The 26205-nt window shown below is 37.4% G+C and overlaps 2 protein-coding genes across 3 annotated transcripts; one reads left to right on the forward strand and one right to left on the reverse strand.

Moving 5' to 3' along the window:
• Window positions 1-8961: 8961 nt before the first annotated feature.
• Window positions 8962-14755, forward strand: LOC110797074 (T-complex protein 1 subunit zeta 1). The gene is made up of 15 exons (XM_022002172.2): window positions 8962-9293; window positions 9390-9453; window positions 10087-10222; window positions 10786-10937; window positions 11020-11067; window positions 11148-11240; window positions 11739-11845; window positions 12028-12142; window positions 12327-12413; window positions 12932-13136; window positions 13299-13393; window positions 13540-13608; window positions 13702-13809; window positions 14230-14348; window positions 14432-14755. The coding sequence occupies exons 1-15, from the start codon at window positions 9160-9162 to the stop codon at window positions 14505-14507; spliced, it is 1608 nt and encodes a 535-aa protein (XP_021857864.1). The 5' UTR covers window positions 8962-9159; the 3' UTR covers window positions 14508-14755.
• A 2499-nt stretch (window positions 14756-17254) lies between these two features.
• LOC110797075 (GTPase LSG1-2) lies at window positions 17255-23199 on the reverse strand. Of its 2 annotated transcripts, none has more exons than XM_022002173.2 (7): window positions 22746-23199; window positions 21536-21637; window positions 21367-21453; window positions 19152-19245; window positions 18943-18999; window positions 18624-18703; window positions 17255-18525 (listed from the first exon to the last, which is right to left on the reverse strand). In XM_022002173.2, exons 1-7 carry the CDS (start codon window positions 22967-22969, stop codon window positions 17391-17393), a joined length of 1779 nt encoding a protein of 592 aa, XP_021857865.2. In that variant the 5' UTR covers window positions 22970-23199; the 3' UTR covers window positions 17255-17390. The 2 variants fall into 2 exon arrangements, with proteins under 2 accessions (XP_021857865.2, XP_056684095.1); XM_056828117.1 differs by having other exon boundaries at window positions 21536-21655; window positions 22746-23166.
• Between the last annotated feature and the right edge of the window lie 3006 nt (window positions 23200-26205).

Genomic DNA, 26205 nt, shown 5'->3' on the forward strand with positions numbered 1-26205 from the left:
AAATTGAATTAGAGGTCGGGGTGTTACAGTTTGGTATCAGAGCAAAGGTTCTGGACCATAAGTGCTAAACCTTATGGGTTTCGCACGAAATGGAATTCATTAGGCATTAAGCAAAGAGTTTTAAGGAACGAGTTAAACAGAATATGTTAAAATCAAGTCAAGTTAAAATGAAATGAGTGAGAGCGTAGGAACGCACGGGATTAAAGGGATTTATTCTCATGTGATTTATGTTTTCCTGATTGAATATGTTTTGCGAAATATCGATTATCGAGGTTACTAACGATGCCGCGAACGAAGCTCACAACAAGCGCAATATCCACGATGACGTCGTCCGCAATGAGGTTTTCCATGATGATTCTTGTGACGACCAATTTATAGAAGACCACGAGGAGATGATGAAACGATTAGGAACTGCAAGTACGATGTCAACTTAATCGGTCAAATATTCTCGAAAAACGAAATCGAACGAAAACGCATCACTATTTGAGAAAATTTCACCCTGGAATCCACCAATTTATGACGGCAAGCCAATTCGATGGAATTTGAAGATTGGACTAGGATCAACTATTGGAGACTTTGCAATGCCCCGACGAATAAGAAACTAATGTCGTGTAGGAACGAATACGTGAAGGGAAAGAGAATTTCGTCAACCTCGGCCAATCATGAACGAAACAACAACAATTCTAGGGTTAATCATAATCCAACACGATCACGACATATGCAAGAGCTTACATGATGAAAGACGAAGATTACGACAAAGTTGTTCCCTTGATTTCATATTTATCGTCACATGTCATAAGTTTTCTACCCTAGACAGACAAGGCAAAGTTTAAGCATTACTGTTTTCTTGGAAGAAGTTAAGGTAAGCACGGCTCGAACTCAAGATTTTGTGAATATGAATCGTTTTGAGGAATTTTTATGGTTATGAAAATTTTAAGGATAGTATAAATGTTAAGAGTACCAAGCGAGCATAAGGTTGTATTTCATGAGTGGTGGACCACTAATTAAGTTGAGATTATTCGAAGTCTAAAGTGTACAAATTGTGAATGAAATTGATTCTAGAGTTATCTTTTCGTGTTACCCATGATGAATATTTTGGTGTTTATAAGTACACAAGTCTAGTATCTGAAAAAGGATTGATATGCCTCTATTAAGGAAGCTAAGAAGTTATACATGAATGTTATGAACCCCATGAGTTATGGTAAAAGACCCGTTTGAGTTGAAACATGAATAAGATCTTGAGGATTTTATCAAAAGGAGTTATCAAGAATTAGTTATCAAAAAGGTTGAATGATAGAGTATCGAAAGAGCATGAGTTTGTATTTCGTAAGTGGCAAATCAACAAATAAATCGAGGTTTAAAGCATTGAAGTTATGATTGAAATCGATTCTTAGTTTACTTTTCTGCATCATTTGTAAGGTTTATTTTTATGTATTTATTTGAAAGGATGCGTGATTATCTCCATAAAGAAAGCTAAGCGAAAGAATCTAAGGTTTTGCAAAATGTTATTTATGGTGAAAATATGAAATTGAGTTTGCATACAAAGCTTTGAGGAACTTACCAAAATAAGTTATTGAGAATTAGTCTGTCTATGAGGTTGATGATATCAATGAATGTTATGAAGTTCAAAAAGAATTATGAATGATTTAGGAATGCAATGGAGTTAAGAAAAGAAACCGACGAAATGACATGTCTGTAAATCCATGTAGTCTGAACTAAGTTTCTGGAACCTAGATTGTTTCTGATAAAGGCACGTGTGATGGCTTAGAAATATCCGCCAAAACCCAAGGTTTGTCGACTTAAAATACTAAGGATGAGTAGCGAAGTCGTACGTCTAATGATGTAGTTCCTGTCACGTGATTGGACTCGAACCCCTGCAACGAACGTAGTCAACGAAGTTGTGTGACGCAGAAGAAAAGATCGAAGATCGAAATCAAAACGAATCGAATAACGAAAGTCAACGACAAGATTCCTGCAACAAAGAAGCCAATAGAAAATGAAAGTGAAACGTCTCTAATTGTTCGCTCATGAACGATATGATGTATGAATTACTATGTTTTCTATGAATGATTATGTTATGTTCAACCATGCTCGTGTGTTAGATCAAATTATTATGAATGTTATGCTTATGTTGAATATGGAATTTTCAATTTATGAATTATTTCTATATGATATGGATTATGTTTATGCTGACATGATTATATTGGTAATCTAATTGTTATACATGGAAGCCGTCTCTGATGGAAGTTCTCCTGAGCTCAGAGTACGAGATTGTGATAATAAACAACTTTTACAAATTATTTGAGTATTCTAGTTGTTAGATAAATATTTATTTTCATTACTTATATACATATATTTTCAGAATTATAATTTTGCATTAAAAAGTTACTATTTTCGGTAGAAAATATTTTCAAACAAGGTATCACAAAGTAAAATGGGAGCCTAGTCTAAGCTAACAATTTGCCCCTTTTATGTTCTTTGCTCCTCGATCCTATTTTATGAAGTAAAGTGGAGATACGAAAGACGATGGCGGAATGTAATTGACCTTAATGACGATTAAGGATTAATATATAATTTTGCCCCTTTTGTATTCTTTACTCTTCAATTCTAGGTCTCGAGTTGAAGCGGATTCCTAAAAGATGATGGCGGAATGAAGGCTAGACATTGTCAGAATTGAAATTGTGAGATCTTGGTTTTAAAATAAAGCATTATACTTTCATTCGAGTGTTTTCAATTTCATCAATCATTTTATAAATCTAATTTTCAAGTTTCTAGGACGAAACTTTTTCTAAGGGGGTAAGAATGTAATACCCCGAATTTTTAAAACTCGGTTAATTATGCTTAATTGTTATTATTTAATTTAAAAACGTTTTAAATCTTAAATTCGAACTTTATTTTAAGTAACGAAGTTTAATTTCGCTTGAATTTTTAATATTGTTACACAATTTATTTTTTTCAGATTTTATAATTTAATTCTACGAGCTTAATTACCTTTTTAAATGTTAATTATTTTCGGATTCTTAATAATTACGGAATGTTCTTATTTTATTCGAAAATTAAATTTATTTTATGATTATTAATATTTTATAAAAATTATTTGAAAATCTGATTTTAATTAGACATATTTATATCAATTCCTAAATATAGCAAAGAAATTTCAGAATTTTTCCTAACTAAGTGAAATTACGAAATTGCCCTTAGAAAGTCAAAACACTCCTTTCTCTTTTTCTGCTTGCTCTCCACGTACAAATGAGTGAACAATTTTTCTTCTTCCTCCTTACATTCATTGCAAAGTTCCACTTGAATTCTTCTCATATTTCTTTACAAATGCAGCAAATCAGAAACCAAAATTTCTCAACCAAAAATCAAATAAATCAAAACCAAATTTATTCCCCTTTGTTTCCCTGCTTGTGCGAATCACCACCACCACCGACTGCCTCGGCGAAAACCACCACCAACGCGACCACCAAGCATCACCTTCGTCCCACACCACTCAACCACCTCTGTCTCCGCCCAGAACTCATCGGAAAACACCCCTCAAACCTCCCCTGCCCCTCGTCTCTTTCTCCCCTGCCGCACCACCGTACCGCAACCACCACCACTTCCAGCCACCGTCCACCATCACCACCCTGCACCCTGATCTCCGTCGCCCAAAAACCCCCGGTGCTCCGCCCTTATCGCCGCCCAACCGCCGTTCCCTTTCCTTCTTCCTTTCCGTTGCTTCAATCCCCTCCCCTGCTTTTCGGTTCAACTCACCTCCCCTGACTTTTCTCTTCTTCACGCCCAACCACCAGCACCGACGACCACCGCAATCACCATCGCACACCCACCGTACTTCCCCCTGCTCTCCTTCTCCTTCGTCGCACCACGCCCCACCACCTCCCCTGTTTTCCCTTTCCTCGTTCCCCTTGTTGCGCCACCACACCGCAACCACCACACCCCGTCACCCTCACCAATTGGTGAACTGACCTCCGCCGCCCACTTTTCCCCGGCGAGCCGCTCTCCCCTCCTCCCAGAACCACCCAACGGACCCCCCAAACTCCCCTGTTTCGCGCAACCACTCCTCCCCTCCTCCTTGTTGTTTCGCCGCTGTGAACCAACCCCCACCATCGTCGTCGCCTCCGGCGCGGTTTGCGCTGCTGCACCGCCCAGCTAAGCCGCCCAACCGCCTTCTTCCTTCCTCTCCTCCTCCCTTTCGTGTTCCCCTTTCTCAGCCCCTCCCCTGTTTCCTTGTTCTTCGTGCCCCCGTTTCCTAATAAAATGAGTTCCAGTAATTGGAACTTTGTTCTTTTATTTCCCAAAAGCCCAAACTTTTGTTTTGTCCCAATATATATATATATCAAAGTAAGTTCTAATATTTCATCAAAATCAATTGATATTTATTTTAATTATGATTATATAAATTTAAATGGTAATTTCAAATTTATATTTTGGCTTAAAATTTAATTTAGATAATATTACCGTTAATTACGGGATTTAAATAAAGTTTCAAGTAAATCGATTTATGAAATATTTATTTTTCGATTGAAATATCGTTTAATAATAATATTTTCTATAATTTATAAAAATGTATATTTTTATTAAATTCATTATTTCAAAATTCACTATCTATAAAATTATTATTTATAAATATCAGTTTTAAAGAAATTTATCGTTTTAGTAATTAATTCAATAATTTAATACTTTGAAAGAAATCGGACTCGGAGCTCAGGACGAACGAACCAAGGAAAAAGGCCTATCAATCATGGAATTGAGGTAACGGTTATTGCTAGTACCCGCAATCCCTTCGAAATGTATTTATGAATGATGTTATGAATGATTGATGTTTTATAATGATGTTTTATGATTTGCGGGATTACAAGTATGATTTGATTGAATTGTTTTACGATAATGCAGCTTTATGCAAAGTATCGATTTAATGAATTATTATTACTGAAAGAAATGATTTTATGAAATAACGAGATTTAATGGTTTATTGAACCACCCTGAATGATTGAGTTTTTCCTGATTAATGTTCGATTAAAAGAAATGTAAACATGATAAATAAAAGTGTAAGAACTGGTCAAGTTCCCCTGATATCGAGCCCAGGCTCCCCCTGATAAGAAACACTGGCTTCCCCTGATATGGAACCAAGGTTCCCCCTGATAAGAAGCACTGGCTTCCCCTGATATGGAACCAAGGTTCCCCCTGAAATGAAGCACTGGCTTCCCCTGTTATGGAGCATTGACTCCCCCTGTTATGAAGCACTGGCTTCCCATGTTCGTAGGAGACGTCCTACCATGTTTTCCTGTAAAATCCTGATGACCAGAATAATACTGTTAAAAGGAAAAAGGTTAAAGAAATGATATTCCTGAAATGATGTTCCTGAAATGATATTCTTAAAATAATGTTCCTGAAATGATGTTTCTGAAATGACGTTTCTAAACTTATGTTTCTGTAATGATGATGCTTCTGAAATGATGATTTAGTAAATGTTTTACTATATTCTATTCTCCCTGTTTATTAAATAAAATGAATTGAAATGATGTTACGATGCTAGGGTAACTCGTTACTGAGTCTTCGGCTCACCGTTTTGTTTTCCGTTTTAGGTACTGTTGGGGACCACGGAAACGAGTAGTGGTGAGGATTTCACCATTACCATGTTCACCTAAGTAAATGTTAAGTTGTAAAGTGAAGATTCTGGATTAAAGTTACGTACTTTTTTTAAGGAATTAAAAATGAATATTATGTTAATCTTGGAGTTTAATAGCTTATGATTGATGGTTGCCTTGTAATTCCCAAGAGGGAGTTACGGCAGTAATGTCCCGACCGAATTAGTTAATTCCGCTGCTAATTATGCTTTAAAAATTGAATTAGAGGTCGGGGTGTTACAAGAACTCACTGATCGGAAGCATTGCTCCAGCTAGCTGTTCCGATCACTTGATCTCACTAAATTAATTGTTCGTAATTAATCTGAACCTTGGTATTGGACTAATGCACCTTGGGTGAAGGACATATTTCCTTCAGTCTCCCACTTGTCATTCAGACAAGTGTGCATTCTGATTCCTTTATCTCTTGGTGTTACTTACTAAACATAAGGTAAGATCCAAGCCATCCTTATTAGGTCCAAAAGTGTTTCTCGAATTATTGAGTTCAACTGTTAAACTTTTACAGAAGGTTAAGCCTTAAACATTCTGAGCACGACCATGTATTTTCACAGTATCTAACTCTTCGAGAGGCCTTATACAACAACAACACCATATCCTATCAAAGATAGGAGAACAATCCCTTCTTGTAACTTATGAACAAATTACTTTGATTCATAGTACGCCCAATAACTGCTTTTATAGCCTCCTTTTACGGTGCGACGTTTAGCGAGCATTAAAAGCGAACTAATTCTCAAACAAGCAGCCATAACTACTCAGGTTCTGAGGAATAGGTTCCAATGACCATTAATGGGAACTACTTATGACATGACTTTAATCTCTTAAGGTGTTCTCATGGTCAATCCGATACAAGATCCAATAAGTATCTATGCAAATGATTTCTGACATCCGGTTCATCTAGTTCAAGAAGGCCACTCGAGGAGCTAGAAACTGTAAAATGCATGGTTGTGCTCAGATGGATCATAGGCTATGATCATTTGTTTATTTGATCAGTTGAACTCTCTGGACGTAATCAGGATGACCATTTACCTTATGTTCATGAGTAGGCATCAAGCGACCAAGAAATTAGGAAATGCACACTTGTCCCTAAGGTAAAGTGGGATACTGAAGGAAATATATCATTGGTCTAAGTTTTCATTTAATACATTTAATGTGAAGTCTATAAATGCGGTTTAATACTAATTAAACAAGTTAATTATTCAGTGAGATCAAGTGATCTTAATGCCTAACTAGATGTCGATTCGGTTCAAGTGGAATTAATATTATTAATGCCACAACTTACTCTTGATTGAACTCGTAGGGTCACACAAATAGTACGTGAACGGATAAAGTATTTAGGTGAATTTAATATTCAGTAAATACTCAAATAATGGATAATCGAAAAATGATGGAGGTTGGTTTTAGTGGGAGCTAAACAAACCATCAAAATATAATGACGAGAATATTTGTCTGAAACGTGGATATTACCGGAAACGGAAATATGGCTCGTACGTATCAGAATATTACCGGAAATAGAAATATTACCATAATCGGAAATATTATCCGAAACACAAATATTGTTCGAAATGGAAATATTGTCGGAAAGGGAAATATTGTCGGAATCACAAATATTTCCAGAAGCAGAAATATGGTTCGAATCGGAAATATTGCCGAAAATGGAAACATTGTCGGAATAGAAAATGTTGTTGAAAACGGAAATATTGTTCGAATCGGAAATATTACCGGAATCGGAAACATGAAGCTCGATCTTTGAGCCAGAAGCACGGGCCAGAGGGTCACATGCAACACGACCCATGTAAAGCATGAAGGCCGGCCAAGCGCCAACGATTGGGCCAACGCAAGCCAACCTAACGCCAGCACCCATGGGGCTGCACGCAAGCGCCAGCACCCATAGGCCAGCGCTAGGCCAGCGCCCACACGCGTAGCAGCGCACGCCAGCCCGCAAGGAAGGCCAAAGCAGCGCGCATGGGCCTGCGCCAAGGCATGGTAGCCCACGATTGGCTTGGGCGCCTTGCCGAGCAAGTTAATTGGGCCATAAGCAAACGCTTTTTGTTAAGATTAACATTCTAATGTTACTTTAGTAATCTAATTAAAGTTGTTGGTTTCCTGGATCTAACTTAATTCTAGTTTCCTAATCCTAGTACAATTGAGATTGTGGAAATTCTAGAATATTCATACACTATAAATATGATCCTAGGACAAAATTATTTATACATACTTTACAACACACAATCCACACATGTGATTCATAGTTCAACGGAGAATTGTGACTTTGCCTATCACCTAAAAGTGAGATCTCGAAATCCTAAAAATCTTATTGAGATTCTAGTTGGTCGAATTTAAGGCGGATCTGAACATGTTGTGGACTATCTACGGAGGGACGACACTTGGAGTCCTAACTTGTTCTTGTTCGGTTCGGGAGCAACTAAGGGAAGACACACATCACAAAATGTATGTATTCCTAAATTATCTAATTGATTATGTGATTTGCATGGACTTTGACAATTATGGTTTTTTCGCATGTCAATTAGATTGTTCATAACCTAACACTAAGTATGGTGGCTGCTCTTGTATGGGCTTCATGGAGGTGCCGGAATTTGATATTTTTTGAGAATGAGTGACCACATTGTGTAAGTTTGGCGGCGAGGTATGTTAGAATGGTGGAGGAGTACATCTCTTACTCAACGAAGGTCCTCAAACACGGTGTGTCGACAAGCACCTCTCTCCATAGTGATGCGTCTTGGCTTCGCCCCATCTCATGGCTATCTTAAAATAAATATCGATGTCCACGTGCGAAACAATGCGAGGTTGGTCTTGGGGTGGTACGGGATGAAATAGGAGGTCTTGTTGCTGCTGAGGTCCGAATGCCACACCCGACTACTCCTGAAGTTATTGAGTCAATGGCGCTGCGATAGGATGTTCAATTGGCAAGGAGACTAGGATACAAGAAATTTTACTTCAAATGCGATGCAAGTAATGTGATCAAGGAGGTTAAAGATTCCAAGAAAGACTTCTCTCTTTCCCATTTAATGATGATATTGAGCATGATAGTTTATTTTCTGATTTCGTTTGTTTCTCTTATGTTAAAAGGTCATATAATACGGTAGCTCACTCGGTGACAATGTGGGATAGTTGCGGTAGTTCACGACGTATTTTAAAAAGCGGATCATGATCCTAGTCTCCTTGCCAATTGATCTGGTGGAAATGAATCTGATGAATAGGATTGCTATTTTCCCCTAAAATAAAAACAGAAGTAAAAAACTTTTAAAAAAAACTTTTAAAAAAAAACTAAAAAAAGAAAGGGAAAAACCGGCGTCAGGAAGCCCTAAAACATCGAAGTCCAAATTCCCAAAAGCACACTACTATACTGAACCCAACCAACCCAGAGTGTTCTGCGAGACTCAAACTCTCTCCCTCTCCTTCGTCGTCACTGAATCGCCGTTCCTCTCTCTTCATCTGTTCTCCATTGTTGCACCTTCAATCTCGGTCTTAAAGAAAATAGGAGAAATCGAAGATGTCGCTGAGAATGCTAAACCCTAATGCGGAAGTGCTGAACAAATCAGAAGCGCTTCGTATGAACATCAATGCTTCTAAGGGTTTGCAGGATGTTCTCAAGAGTAATCTTGGACCTAAAGGCACCATCAAAATGTATTCCCATTTCCCCCCATTTTTATCGGCCTGATTTCAATAATTTTAATTTTTATTTAACTGATTTTCGTTAAACTTATCGTATTTTATTTGCAGGCTTGTTGGCGGTTCCGGTGATATTAAGCTCACCAAAGATGGCAACACTCTTTTGAGAGAAATGGTAATTTATGGATCAGTTTGAATTTGTTCTTTTTAAGGTTTTGAGCTTTGTAGTTTATAGGGTTTTACGGGTTCTAGATTTATAGGAGTGTTGTGTTTTTAGATAGGAACCTGAAAGAGTATAAGAGATTCACTTTTTAGGGAAGCCGGGTGCGGTTGCGCTTGTGTTATCGTGATTGATTGAGGGAACTTTTACAATGGATCACTTTATATTTGTAGCCATTGAAATTTACATTTTGAACTTGTAAGTGTGTTGATTAGTGTATTGGTATCAGGGGTATAGATCCAAAGTTCTAGCTTTTGTAAACTTTCTTTAGCTGAGATGTTGTCAACGTGTAGCATTAGAAATTGAACATCCAGTCCAACAACTGTTTATGGAGTTCTCAATTGCTTGATATGAGCTCTTTTTGGTGTTTTAGTTAATCTTGAGCGCACCAGGTTGTTGTGCGGTTATTGTTAGTGATTCAGGAATAAGCTGGCCATTTTGGAGCCCATGAAAAGCATGTTACTGTATCAGAACACATTTTTGTTTCTTGATGTGATCCTCTTATTGCACATGGTCTCCAGTTGCGAGTTGTGTCTGAAGTTGTGAATTCATTTAAATTTATGCTGACATACATGCTTACAAATGCAGCAAATCCAAAACCCAACGGCAATAATGATCGCAAGGACAGCTGTTGCTCAGGATGATATCAGTGGAGACGGGACAACCTCCACAGTGATCTTTATTGGAGAGCTTATGAAGCAAGCAGATCGTTACATAGACGAAGGTTATTTGATGTCTATACTAAAGTTGTGCGTGTGACATATATGACTGTAATTTTGAAGTACCTACTATGACTTTTCTTCTTCGAACTTTCGATCCAAAATGAATGATTGTATTTGTCAGCAGTGTTCAATATATGTTCATCGAACAAAAATGTCCCTAACCAATGATGGATTTGAATGTGTACTACCTTTAGAGTGTGTGTGTGCCTTCTCTGCTTTCCGATGCCTTTCTGCCTTTCGTTTTCTCTTTATCTTCTCTAATATGGGAGAATTCTCATGCGTTTTTACACTGCCACTTAATTACCTACCTTGAAAATGTTCTTTTTGCTGCGAGTTTGTGGCTTTAACCTCTGCTGACCTTAGCTGGTTAGGCACTTAGGTAAGGATAACTCTGGCGTACATTCTGATCTATCAGTAGTCAGTAGTGAATTAGCAATCCGTACTGGGATGTGTTGTTATTGTGTTTTTGTTTCCACATTGGTTAACGTTGGTATATTTTCGCGCACTTTCCACTTTGGATTACCAATGCATAACATGCTAAATGGATCCCTTCATGTATCCTCAGGAATGCATCCACGTGTAATGGTTGATGGCTTTGAGATTGCAAAAAGAGCCACTCTCCAATTTCTAGAGAAGTTTAAAACTCCTGTTGTAATGGGTGATGAGCCCGACAAAGAAATTCTTAAAATGGTCGCAAGAACAACAATCAGAACCAAGGTTTTCTTCGTGGCTTATTCTCTTCATGCTTAATTGCTTATGATTGGAACTTTAATTTTATTGATAAAATCTGGTTGAACAGCTTTATGAATCTCTAGCAGATCAGTTGACTGAGATAGTTGTAAATGCGGTTAGTGCCTTTTACATACCTTCTTCAAATATTTGAATGTTTGTGATTTAAATGTCTTCTAACTTCATGCATTATGGCAGGTTCTTTGTATCCGCAAGCCAGAGGAACCAATTGACCTCTTTATGGTGGAGATCATGCACATGCGCCATAAGTTCGATGTTGACACGAGATTGGTATGTTTTTTGTATTTTTTTGGTTTTAATTTAACTTGCCAAAGTTATATGAACCTATTGAACATCAACCAAAGTTTGCACGTGCTGTTGTTGGTATGTCTTGTATTTTATCGGTTTTCATTTAACTTGCCAAAGCTATATCAACCTATTGAACATCAACCAAAGTTTGCACCTGCTGTTGTTCCTATGAATCTATGATGATATATGTAGCGGGTTAAATTTCAATATGCTATTTTTTTATGTAATAGTTGGCAGGAACTGTCTTAGGGTGTTGTGATGTTGTCAATGCGTGGGGGTGGCCTGGCAGGCATTTGCTAGGAACTGTCTTAGGGTGTTGTGATGTTGTCAATGCGTGGGGGTGGCCTGGCAGGCATTTGCTGTGTATTTTTTCTGGAATTTTATATCTTTTCTCCTTTGAATATATGTTGTGGTGTCCATTTTGATGTTTCTTTAATTTTGTTTGACATGTGTTCATGAGGCTGATGTTCGTATTTTTAGGTTGAGGGCCTTGTCCTTGATCATGGCTCGAGGCATCCTGATATGAAGCGTAGAGCAGAGAATTGTTACATATTGACTTGTAATGTGTCACTGGAGTATGAGAAAAGGTATACCTCCATTCTGAGAGAGCATGGTAATAATGACGACTCTAAATTTCCGCAGCATTTTTATTGTGTCATGCATCTGACCGAGTCGAAGTAGAATATATGTTTTGGCATATTCCTTGTATATAAAGACCTTTTTTTGGTTCCTTCTTTCAGGGAACTTATAGAAATTGTGTTGTATGCAGTGAAATAAATGCAGGATTCTTTTACTCAAACGCAGAGCAGAGAGAGGCTATGGTTGCTGCTGAGAGGCGCTCTGTTGATGAGAGAGTGAGGAAGATCATTGAACTGAAGAATAAGGTATGTGTAGTTTGATGATTAATCAGCTTTTTTAATTGCATTTATTGAGGCCTAATTGCTTTTTGTGACCCACTGGGATCAATTCTTTTAGCTAGGAAATAAGTACTCTGGCTCCTGGATGCCTTTCCTATATATTTTCTATTAAAGATCTGGTTATATATTATACTTTTCTTGTTTATTTCAGGTTTGTGCTGGTACCGAGAACAACTTTGTGGTCATTAACCAAAAAGGAATCGACCCCCCTTCTCTGGATATGCTGGCAAGGGAAGGAGTAAGTTCTTTTACCATTTGAATTTGTTTATTTTCTTGTATTTTAACCTTGCTTTAGCAGCGAAATCTCCTAGCATTTTGATGATAAATGTGGCCAATGTTTAAACTTAAGGATTTATATCTGCATGGATCAGTTGCATCCTAAATTTGCTGGCAATCTGGCATTCTTCTAGTCATTTTTCTGAAAAAATTGTAATTATTTATCAGTGATGAAATTGTAACAAATTTATGCATATACTTTGGCTGTGAAGGATTGTGCATGTCATAGGACTTCAACTAGGCACTTTCACTGCTTAGGTTATAAGCTAATACTATATTTTAATACCCTTGTAAGTTGTAACCTTGTTAGATATAGGCTTCTTGAACCAATTATAACACACTATTTTTATGTCCAATATATTCTTGGTGCTCTATCATCGCTGGTTTTCAAGGCTATTATCTAGTGGTGTTCAGTTCTTTTTCATTGTACTGGGTTTTTAGGTGGTTGTACGTAGTTGTTTCTCACATTTATTTTGGTAGATAATCGCCCTCCGTAGAGCAAAGAGAAGGAACATGGAAAGGTTGATCTTGGCTTGTGGAGGAGATGCTGTTAATTCAGTCGATGATATGACACCAGATGTCCTTGGATGGGCTGGGTTGGTGTATGAACATGTCCTCGGAGAAGAGAAATACACATTTGTTGAAAATGTTAGGAACCCTCATTCCTGTACTATTCTTATTAAAGGTGTGTGAATAATTCCCTTCCATGTCTTCCATCTAATTGATTTTGTTCTTTCCTATAGACATAATACTGCTTACACGCTGTTGGGGTTTTGAAGGCTTCTTGAACCAATTTCTAAGCAGATTTAATATTCAACTTTTTCTCCCTGCTGTTTCACTCTAACAGGACCCAACGATCATACAATTGCCCAGATAAAGGATGCCATTCGTGATGGACTCAGAGGGGTAAAAAACACTATTGAAGATGAAGCTGTCATATTGGTATGTTATCAGTAATCATGTTCGTGTTATCTGGAAACTTTTTATATCGAGCACTAGCTATATGTATCTGTGCCTCAGCCATGGGTGGCATGGTGCTTATCCTTGTTACATCTTAAAAATATGATTCCAATTTCCATGTCTTTCAGGGAGCTGGAGCTTTTGAGGTTGCTGCAAGGCAGCACCTAGTCAATGAAGTGATGAAAACTGTACAAGGGGTAATATAACTAGGCTGATTTACATCTTTTTTTAGAATATATAACTCCCCAAAATCTTCCAAATGCAGTGTCATATTTGATTCTTGTGTACAGCGTGCCCAACTCGGTGTGGAAGCATTTGCTGATGCTCTTCTGGTAATCCCCAAGACCCTTGCTGAAAATGCTGGTCTTGACACGCAAGATGTGATAATTTCCCTTAAGGTAAGTATTAGCCTTGAATTTGTTTGCTTGTAGCAGATTTAGAGCATGTTTGGTATAGAGTTTTTATTCCATTTTACACTGAGTTTTTAAGTGATGGAAATGGAATCAATTAACTATTTCCATTTTACCTAATGTTTGGTATGAGAGGAGTGGTAACACAATCCATTTCCTAATGGTAACCATTACCACCATTTGTTACCTCTCCCAACCCTATGTAATAACATTGTATCCATTCTGTATCCCCAATTTGTTACAAGTGATTCCATTCTTAAGGTATACCAAACAACTAATATTGGGAATAACGAACACTACCCTTTCCCCTTCTAATTTATTTCCTTTCCATTTCCTTTCTTAAGTTTATACCAAACATGCCCGTAGTTGATAACACAGAATAGAACTAAATGTTTTTCTTGTTTTCAGGGAGAGCACGACCGAGGAAATGTTGTGGGATTGAATCAGCACACTGGGGAACCCATTGACCCACAGATGGAGGGTATATTTGATAACTATTCTGTGAAGCGCCAAATTTTAAACTCAGGGTAAAAGCTTAACTCTCTTGAATAATTAAAAAACATCAATCTTTGCTTCGTTTTTAGCTGATTGCTTGATTCGGTTCCTGCAGGCCTGTAATTGCATCTCAGTTGTTGCTTGTTGATGAAGTAATTCGTGCTGGGCGTAACATGAGGAAACCTACTTAGTTTTTTTTATTGGTTTTCTTTGAATTTTGAATTAGATCCCCAAGAGGGGGGGCTCGTTTGTTCTTAAAATTTTTGTATGATGGCTATAAGAATTTGTGGGGAAATTTTGTACTTAGCCGAAGACACTCAAGTAGGTGTGTTTATGTAAGATCTTCGTGGGAAATGAACCAAACAAACAGGATCACCTGTTTTCAGACATTGTTCCCTTTGCGTTTCAAATAGTGGAAAGTGAGCTAGTAATTTACTGATTTTCGTATCTACAATTCTTGCTTTTCACAATAATAAATACTGAAGTTGTTGTGTGTGCAAGTCTCCCTTCCTTTTTACTACATAAGTTCTATTTGGGAGAAACTGTTCGCTGATAACTCGGCAAAGAGCCAAAGACAAAACATGAAGAGAAAACAATGAAAAAACAAGAAAGGTTGGAAATAATTTAATTTATGAAGAAATTAGATTATTTCTGGCCTAAATGGCCAAGAAAAATGAAATTCTAGAAGATGAGAGAGAAGGAGAAAAACGAAAGAGAGAGAGAGGTGTACAACCAATATTCTAAGAGGGAGTTAAAGTTAACTCAGAATGTTTAAAAGTTAGCTTAATAAAATGTTAAAGTCATCTATTTTCTAATGTTATTTTTTTTTCAATCAGTGTCCTTTAAAATGTTTCTCCATTTAAAAGTTAAATCAAAATATGTTAAAAATTACCCTAATACTATACAACAAGTTTATTGGTACTTGCAAGACATTTTGCTAATATTATGGGTCATACAACATAGAAACTAGTAGTTTGTTGTGTTGGTGAAGTCGAACATGTTATGTTTGTCCACATGAAACTACGAAAGGTTCACATGCTCAAACATTCTTTATGTAGGCATCTAGATTAGGGATGGCTATCACATCGAATCCGAACCGAGTCCGACCCGATCCGAAGGAAAAAATCCGATCCGAATTCGAGAAAAAAAAAAGTCTGAATCCGAATCCGATTAAAAATATCTGAATCCGAATGGATATGGATCGGATATGGATTCTACAGAGACTCCTACCCGAATCTGAATCCTACCCGAGTACGACATGAGTCCAAATCCGACCAGAAATTATTTCAAAGTGTATTATTTTTCGAACATAACCCTTTTTAAAAAGGAAGTTCCCAATTTAATCTAATATATTTAATTAAAGCACATATGTATTTTGTTAATTTATACGAAACTCGTTAGATTTTGGTAAATGGGAAATAAGATTTCTAATTTATTTTAAAATTAAGAAATACTACAAGTTTTATGTAAGTAAAGTTAATGCATGATTCAGATTTGGATATGGATATGGATATGGATTCGGATATGGATATGGATATGGATGCAATTTTGGAGTCCGAATTTTAAATGGATATGGATATGGATATTGATGCAATTTTGGAGGCCGAATTTTAAATGGATTTGGATATGGATGCAATTTTGGGTTCGAGTTTTAAATGGATCGGATTCGGAGTTTACTACATCCGACGTGAGTCCGATCCATTGTCATCCCTAACGTAGACTGATATAGTCCTTGTTTTGTTAATTGTATTTTCCCTATGTACTATCACTAGGGAGCACAACAGGGTACTCTGTCCAAATTTCAGGAATCAGAATCGGAACCTGTTGCAACAGATTCCTGAAAATCCAGTTCCGGTTCAAGGTACCCTGTTATTTTAAAATTCGAAAATGATAAAGGTCGCAACTTCGACCTTTAAGCCGTGTCACAATGATCTCATGACATGCTTGTGTGTCATAATTTAAATTGGAAACTAAAATATTTAACTTATATAACTTGTTATACATGTTGCCAAAAAGGTAGGCAAATCTTAACATTCTAATTTTAATTTGAACCATGTAAAACTACTTTATATTTATTTCTTTCTTTGTATCGACTACTTTATTTACATATTTTCACAGTAAAACTATTGCATTGATAGTAAAAAACATTTTGATGACGCATGACCTACGTGGCGCCCATATGTACCATTTAGAATCCTACACGTAGGATTGCGACAACTAAATGTTGTCATAATTTGCGACCTTTATCATCTTTAAAATTTTAAACAAATTATTGTTAATTTATTGAAGAAAAAAAAAAACTAATTTATGATTTTGGCTTTGATTGTTATAATGTTTGGGCTTAAATTATAATTCTATAATTTATATTTTTTTAAAATTACCTTGGATTGTTTTATACTTTAGGCATTTGAAGCGTTTTAATATGGTTTGATCCCTTATTTTGAGTACTTCATATTAAAATTGGTATGTATAGGCTACCCAACTGGGTATCCGTTCCGAAAAATTATTACCCGAAATCATAACCCGCAGGTTTCTAACAAGTTTCGGTTCCGATTTAGGATACCCTAACTTTTTGCTGCCCCTGACTACCACCATTTCAGATTTATTGTTCCATCATTTTGACCTCTCATGAAAGAGAAATAGAAAGTAAGATGTCTTCAGAGTTCAGCTTAAGAAAGGTAAGAGTGATTAAATTAGGTGGGGATATAGTTCATGGATACGCTAATGATTTAGACGCATGCCTCGTCTTCTTTCTTTCCTCTCTTTGAAAACCGGAAAAGTATAAAATTTGATCCATTAGTCTAAGTAGCTTCTATCAGCACTGCAGCAGAAATGCAGCATACACAAATCCAAGAAACAAACCAATGCATAAGATTTGTAACTTGAGCCTTGATGATTGTAACTCTTATCGTAAAATAATTCATGAAGACAACCAAACTAAGCAATAAGGAAATATATTTCATTTCTAAGGTATGAAAGAGTCAAAACTTCAAGATATAACATTAACCAGCGAGGCTGACACTACAGACAATAATATACTCACACAGCAAGCAGCACATTACCATTTACCAAGATTAAGGATTTTGAGGGACAGTATTCACTGCCTTCTGAAAGGCCCTTGCCAATGGCATCCCATCACCACCATCATTTCTAACCCTCCAAGATCGATCCTTTTTTCTCTGTGGCTTCTTGTGGAGTTTGTGTGGTGCTTTTGGAACCTTTTTCTTTGCATTAGTCTTCTCTGTAGCTAGCCCGTTTGCAAGATCAAAGGATTCAAGATCATTCATTACATCCTCAATGTTCGGCCCATCTTCAAGTTCAACAGATGAATCTTCAAGATCAGAGGAATCAGATTCATCAATGTCTGACAGGCCAGATGCAATAGCAACAGATTCGTTTTTCTCGTCTGACATCCCAGGAGGTAATTCATAGTGCATAAGCTTCCCATCAATATAGTCCTTCAACATTTGGCGGGAAGCTCGAGTTTCATCGGGTAGCCCACTTGAAGCGGTATATCCCCGAGAAGCACAATAAGCTCTCAAAAGCTCTGATGCAAATGGAGGGCGAGACTGAGGCTCATATGACTTGGGTTTCGGCAAAGTGATCTTATAGACTTGTTCAATTACGTGTCTTGGGACTTTATTTGCAACCACCTGTACAGCATCACGATGGGCAGTCATTCGATCTATAGGTAAAACTCCACAAGCAATCATCTCATATCTTGAGCTCGTAAAAGACGGGAATACAAGTCCAGGGCAATCACATAAAGTAAGCTTGTCGGTTATTATCAGGGTCTGGAAATGTTTTGTCTTCCCCGGAGTATTGGTCACTCCTGCACGCTTTGTTCCGACCAAAGCATTGATAGTTGAACTCTTCCCCACATTAGGGTAGCCGACAAACCCCACAGTTACGCTGTTTGATGCTGAATTTACTCCAGTATTTCTAACAAGGGAATGAGAATCAGAGGAATCTGTAGCTTCAGGCCCTGATTTCCTCAAGCTCATGATCTCTTCTGCCTCAAACTGTAAGCGGGCCAACAGTTCATCCCTGCCATAAACCTTTGTATCATCTTCTGATTCTTGCACTGTGTCTTCTTGCATGTGCTTTGAAACATCAAGCACCTTCCCATCAAGAGCCGCAGAAGCAGCTTTTGCTGACCAAAATACAAAGAGAATTCCATGATCATGGAAGTATTTTGCCCATTTCAGCCTATACATGAATTTGAGACCATTTCATTGTCAGAAATGCAACAATGAGGGATAAAAAAAATACCCAACAAATTTCAATGAAATTCACGAGGTAAGAACCTGATAGAATATGGTAAAAGGTCAGCCTTGTTAATAAGCAACATCGTTCTCTTGTGCTCATCAACCTCTCGCACATACGCCTAACACATAAGAAAACACATTAAGCAAAACAAAAAAATATACAGGTTTCAGACCTACTGAAAACATGCAAGAAGATGCACTCTTATCCACAACAATGGACAATGCGGGAAAAGGTTTCCTCATCAAAGCAAAGCACATATCATGGGAATGGGCACAAGAAACTCATGATATATTCACATCATTTCACTACCATGAGCTAGTTAGCAACTAAAATTAAGCGAGACAAAGGGTATGATACCTCAAGATCTGGACAACGATAGAACAGAGGGTTTCTTGCATCAACAACCATAACAATCTGAGAACAATCAAAAAAAATTAGGATGTTATATAACTCCAAGAAAATTTGAAGAAAACTCAGTCTCTGATCACACACACACAAAAAAAAACTCCTTTCATGAACATTCAAATACAATTTTCTTTCTTTTTCAACATATCTCGTACACTTACCAGATCACTACGTTCAACCACTCGCCAAAGCTGCCTCCATATATCCAAATTCTTCTCAAATGGAGTAAGGACAAGCTTCTCGTTCTCCTCAAGTCTACAACAATGTTACATCCACAAGAACTAATCATGTATTACGTAAATTAAATCAATCCAAATGCAGCAAGTGTTCCAGCGACAACAATGAATAGATGATACTTTACCCCCTGAAGATCCTTCATACGAAGTATCACTAGGGATAAATAACTGAAATAAAATTGAAGGAATTTATAATAATAGCTTGCTCAACAGATTTTCACTCATTTTTGTCATTCATATCCCTAGCAACAAAAAGTTAAGGACTGAGCACTTTGTTTTCAGAACCTCCCCTAACTTCTTAATTGCATACTTAATGCCACTCTTAAGTCTTAACTAATAATGAACCAATTTAATCCTTAAATCCAACCCAACCTTCATCATTCATGTCCTTACTGGCTTCCCCCTCCCCAACCCTGAACTTCTTAATCACATGCTCTAATTCACCCTTAACCACTAATGACCCTCAAAAGTCCTTAATTCAAACCCAACCTTCACCATTAACTAGATTAGGTCCCATGCACGCACGGAAATTCTAAAGCTATTATTTTGACCATCTTTTAATAAAATATTTGACTGAAATATTTTTTCCCTAAAACTACAGCATAGTTAATAAATATTGAATATACTCATTTAATCATATAATATAAAATTTTCATCCTACTACGTATTACATATTTTATATGCTTAATATGCTAATTTTAACCAAATATTGAGTAAATATATTTCCATTATCAATATACTTATTTGTCATAATCTATAAACCAATATTACTTTTCCATACATAAACCGCTACTAAAAAAAGGATAGATTAAAAAATAAAAAAAGTTGAGATATTAAAGAAAAGATTTCCGGGAAAATTTTGCACAAGGAAGTGACATTTGCCATTCGTGGTGTCTGTGTTTTAGTAGAAAGTAATAGATATTCTAATCCAACGTTCCCTTCCGACCTCCCCCACAGTCCCAATCATCAACTAGGCCTCCCTTCTCTCTGGCATCCTGTTCCTCCTCAACTATCCCCCCTTCCCCGCAGACCTCCCCATAGTCCCCAATCCCAGCCCCAACCTGGCCTCACTTCCGCCTGGCATTCTGCTCCCCAGTGCCAACCGGACAACCATAATCTTTTCCTGCTCTTCTCTCTCTCTAGGGTAATGATGATGGTGTAATCTCGAAGGGATTACGGACTAGGGACAAACGCTTTAAAACATTTCCGACAAAGATAGATGACAATTTCAGTGGCAGAATGGCAGTTTGGGGAGGGTGATCAAGGCAGAGAGAAAGGGGAAACTGGTTCAAACTTCAAAGTGTAGAACTTTCTGCATATTATATTGAACCCCTTCTATAGAGATTCTAGGACTGTAGGAGAACTATAACATGAAGTTTGTGGTAATAAATGGTGGTGTATGATGGAGAGAGACTGTTCTGGTAAAAGGAAGGAGGACAACGGAAGGAAATGGCATGACATCTGGAGGGAAAAGGTTACGTTATTTGTGGGCTATTGACATTTTTGGGATTAATTAGGTATGGTGTGTGTGTGTGTGTGCGCGCGCGCGTGCACGCATCTGGGGGGAGGGGGTTAAGGAAGGTCACCAGTGGGTAAAAGGTAAATTAAGGAGGCGGGGATAGTTTAGTACGATCACTTCAATGAAGGATGATTGTCAGCGAAAAAGTCATGTACTCTTCCATTGGAAGTACTTTCCAGAATACAGTGGTGAATTTATAGAAAAAACATCAACTATTTAAAGAATATTTGAAACAACAATTCAGCCAGTTGCACAAAGATATTAATTGGTTGAACATGGTATGAAACCTATGCATATTGGATACATTAAATTCATGATCTATTATGCAATTCAATAACTGAAAGTTCTTAGCTAACCCTATTTAACCTTCTGCTCTTATCATAGAGGGTCAGTAGTTTAGGATTATAGAGCCCGTTTAATATGAGTGGAGAAAATGGAATAACGTATCCTGCAAGATATGGTTTAACAAAGAATTTATTTTATAAGAATTGAGCAACATTTTCAGGGATATAGATATACTCCTTTCTTTTTCTAAAAAGGACTTATAAAAAAGGAATATGAAATCTACAATTCCTACTTTTCAAGCAAAAACATAAAAAGCAATAACAAGGTGTAACTTACTTGGCAAGGCCTCTACGCCATGATAAAAAGGAATGTTTCTCATTGACATCAAGCTCATCCACTGTCATCTCAGCCTTCCATGGCGGCCTACAGAGGAAAAAGACAACTTACTCAAACTCAATCACGGATAAGAATTAAAAATTGCTCTGAGGTAAGTAACAATTATTACCTTCGAGGGACACGAAGGCTTCCAGCATGCAGTGCTTCCTCTTTCTTCTGTTGCTGCCTCCTCTGTTCAGGCGTCAAGGCAGGGGTGCTTGAACTGGAATCCCTGTATACAAGATCAAGACTATGTTCCATCAGTGAAAAAACATCACAAACATTAGCTGCACAAACAATGAATTGCAAATTTGCAACTGGTACAATATGGGGCCTATAGGCATGATGCGAGTTCAGATTTCTCCGGCACAAAGTGAATGCATTTCAAAGACAAAGTGAATGCATTTCAAAGACAAAGATCAGCCAGACAGCTTTCCACAAGGCTGGCCATTGCATTCAATACAGCAGCACTATTATTGGGCATACAAGAGATGGTAGTAAATATGATTAGCATATTAATAACAATTCTTCAACAGTTGAAAACTCGGGTGTTTCCTCATCTCGAAACTAACTTCCAGAAGGCTTTATTTCCAGGAGATAGTGGCATTCATTGAATCAAAATTTATGCATCTTTCGGCACAGATTGTTCCATGTGCAGGTCCAAGGTGAGAAGTCACCACTAACCAGCACAATTCTGACTTTCTTCTCATTCTGATCAACACCTTTAAACTATAAACACACAGGAGACCAGCCCTGTACTGACTATGTAAATACTAAAGAAAGTAAGAAACCTTTTTGCTCAAATGAGACGTACAAGGTCCTTCAACTTCACAGACACATTTCAATGTCTCATTTGAGCTTGCCACGAGCTCTGAACATACCTAGCTTAGCTACGAATCAACACTGTGCCTATAAACTTCCAATTTCTCTATCCTCACAACCATTCGCTTGAGTTTATGCTACTTTGGCTAATCAATTAATAAGGAATGTATACTCATACCCAACCTAATATGCATTCAAAGACAAACATACGTTCTTAATAGCCTTCTTCCCTACAATTCCTCATCAAACTTACAACAACGCCACCTTAAACCCCCAAACCGCCAGAAACTTCATTTGCCAATACAGGCTTGTTCAAGACAAAGATAGAGTTCTCCTCTTTTCCCTAAAACCCTAAAACCCCATGAAGCTGCAAAAATCCCACATCAGCAAATTTCCTAAAGCTCCAAGAAACAGCATAAATCCTAACTTTCCTAAAAACCCTATTCAGAAGAGAAAAAAATAAGAACACACAACAGAATTCAACAATCAATAATAAAACAAAGTAGGGTACTACATACGAATCAATGAGTATTTGAGGAACAGGGTTGTCGGCGGAGAAGACGCGGTCAGCTTCATCAGCTTGTTCAATAACAGCATCAATGTCGGAGACATCGGTGACAGAGATGAGAGCTTTCTTGTTGTGGGTTTTGTAAAAACGACCTTTTTCTTTGGTTTCTTGGACTACTTGATTATGGTGCTTCACTAGAGCTCTTCCTAACCCTGTCTTTTCTCCCTTTCCCATTTTCTCTCCCTTCCTTTCTCTCTTCAAAAATCTAATTAGCTAATTTCAAGGGTTTGCTGGAAGAAGGAGGCGGCTATGCCTGGCTGGAAATGGATGAATTTGGGGAGACCGAGTTATGAGTTAGCTCGTTCGAGTCCACGTATGTGCTGAGTTCATGCTTCGTGGGTTCTACAATCCATCTTTTGATTTTTTGAGGGACGGTGAAACCTAATGTTTATCTCCCAAAAAATGTCAGCTTATTTGTGCGAAATTGCTTATTACTCTGGTAAATGGGTCAAGTTCAATTGGTTTTGGTCGCGGGTCAAAATACTCGGATCCTTTAAAATACTCATTTTTCATATTTTTCAATTTTAAAAGACGTTGTTCACATGTAAGGAGACAGAAAGTTACGCTTCTTTAACTTCTCGCGCTGATTCTTCTTCCGCTTCACTTCTGCTGGATTTTCCCTAAAATTCTACTATTTGTTCTTCAGATCTTCGACTCAACCTAAAGGTAAGAACAATTCCTAATTTTTGCGTGACTTGTTCTTAAGTTTTGCGATTCTTCTTCCACTGTGCGATTCTTGTTCATTTGTGCGATTATTGTTCGTCTCTTCATTTTCGTACTTTTATGCTCTTCGCTCTTTTGATTTAGCTTCGTTTTGGCTTATGCTATTATATTTTAAAGTTGTCAGATCATTTTTGTCATTACTTAATTCTTTTTTTTGTGTTTTTCGTTTGGATTTGCTTCAAAATGCTTTACTTCTACTCCTTGATACTTCCTCCATTTATTTTAATTGCACCATCTTAGGTTTTGCACTATTCACATATTCTTATATAGTTATTTTTTGTGAGTTATATGTAAAGAAAAATATATTCATGTGGAATCTTGTTAGATTCGTCTCGAAATATACTTTCAAATGATAAAATTTTCATAATTTTTTCAAATGTATAATGAGAGATATTAATGGTTAAAATAGTACATTGGCAAGCGTGAAATCTAAGATGGTGCAATTAAAAAAAATTAGAGGAAGTATAATTTTTTGACACTCCAATTGTTTTAGTTTAGAATTTTGGTTATTTAATATGATATCAGTACATTTAGTTTTGATTTGTTTAATATCTAGAAATAAAGAATATCTTAAGAAAACACATGTATAAGTGTCATATTAGTTTAGTCAAGCATTCGAAGTAATAAGTTTTCTGACGAATTAGTTAAGTATGCTAACCAATTAGTTACCTATTTAAAGAAACTAGCTTTTGAGCCCGTTCAAAGAACGGGCGGTTGTATATTGGTTGTTCAGATGTCTTTTAAAGTTTTAATTAGTTAGTACTTGTGATTTTTGCTAACATATGAATTAAATAAAGGTGTAATTTAAAGGTTGAAATGATGAATAAATATTGGATGTTAAAGTGGTGGAGTGGAAGAGACTAATGAGTATAGTAGACTATTAATAAATAACTTGATGTTGATTAAGGAAAATGGAGTGGAAGAGGCATTAGAAGTTGTAAATGTTAGGTTATGATACATATGACAATTCATAAATCATGCGGAAACAACCATTGAGCCAGGAATACATATTATTTACACATAATCATTTAGCATAGTTTAGATGCATACTCTTTGTTGCGTGCCTTCCCTAGCTGCGCCTGAACCGAACAAGAACAAGTCTTTAGGACTCCAAGTGTCGTCCCTCCGTAGATAGTCCACAGCACGTCCGGATCCGCCTTAAGATTGACCAACTAGAATCGCCCTTAAGGTACTATTATTTTCGGCACTTTTAGGCAAATGTGTGACTGAATTTTTCTCTCAAAAACTCACTTTGAATACTTGAAAACTCGTTGTAAATATGTGACCCTAGGCACTTATTTATAGAGTTTATGGAAAGGAATTATAATCCTATTAGAATACAAATCTATTTAATTATAACTCTACTAGGATTCTAATTAAACAAAGTTTATCTATTAGGATTAGATTTAATCATATTACGAATCCCGGTAGCCTTAGGATTCCGAGTAACACACACGAGTGGCGCACAAGCATCGCACGCCCGCACGCAGGCCTTGCGGCCCACGCCGAGCGCACAGCGCAAGGCCCACTGTCGCAGCCTTGTCCGCGCGCGCGCCCAAGCTTCGGCTGGGCCTGGCTTTTGCGCTGGGCCTGGTCGTATGCTTGGCGTGTGGTTGTTGCGCTTGGCTTGCTGGGCGATGGCCCGGCTTCGTGCTGGGCCTTCGTCTGGCAGGCCTCGTCCGATGCTAATTCGTACGATACGCTTCCGATTAAATTCTCGATTCCGGAATTCATTTCCGATACGAACAATATTTAATATTTCCGATTCCGGAATTAATTTCCGTTTCGAACAAATATTTAATATTTCCGTTTCCGGAATTATTTTCCGATTCCGATAATATTTCCGATTCTGACAATATTTCCGTTTCCGGCAATATTTCCGATTCCGGTAATATTTCCATTTCCGATAATATTTTCCGATACGTACCATGTTTCCGTTTCCGGCAAAATCTACGACTTGGATAATATTTATATTTCCGATACGATCCATATTTCCGCTTCCGGCAATATCATCGTTTCCGGAGTATTCATTTCTTGCCTGTGACGATCTTAGCTCCCACTGAAACCAAGATCCGTCGATTCCGAATATCCATAGATGGAGTATTTAATGCCATTAAATACTTGATCCGTTTACGTACTATTTGTGTGACCCTACGGGTTCAGTCAAGAGTAAGCTGTGGATTAATATCATTAATTCCACTTGAACTGAAGCGGCCTCTAGCTAGGCATTCAGCTCACTTGATCTCACTGAATTATTAACTTGTTAATTAATACTGAACCGCATTTATTAGACTTAACATTGAATGCATACTTGGACCAAGGGCATTATTTCCTTCAGTCTCCCACTTGTCCTTAGGGACAAGTGTGCATTTCCTAATTCCTTTGTCACTCGATGCTTGCTCTTGAACATAAGGTAAGAGTTGTCATCCTTATTATGTTCAGAGGTGTTCCTCGGTTTCAGAGTTCAACTGATCAAATAAACAGATAATCATAGCCTATGATTCATCCGAGCACGGCCATGCATTTCACAGTTTCTAGCTCTCCGAGTGGCCTTGTACAACTTTTAAGCATCTCATCCCGATTTATGGGAGGACAATCCCAATCTTGCGATCTTGAGATTAGACTTCGTTTGATAGGTGATTACCTGAGCGTTGCCTTTATAGCCTCCTTTTACGGTGCGACGGTTG

Source organism: Spinacia oleracea, chromosome 5, assembly GCF_020520425.1.
Source record: "Spinacia oleracea cultivar Varoflay chromosome 5, BTI_SOV_V1, whole genome shotgun sequence".
NCBI classification, from domain to species: domain Eukaryota; kingdom Viridiplantae; phylum Streptophyta; class Magnoliopsida; order Caryophyllales; family Amaranthaceae; genus Spinacia; species Spinacia oleracea.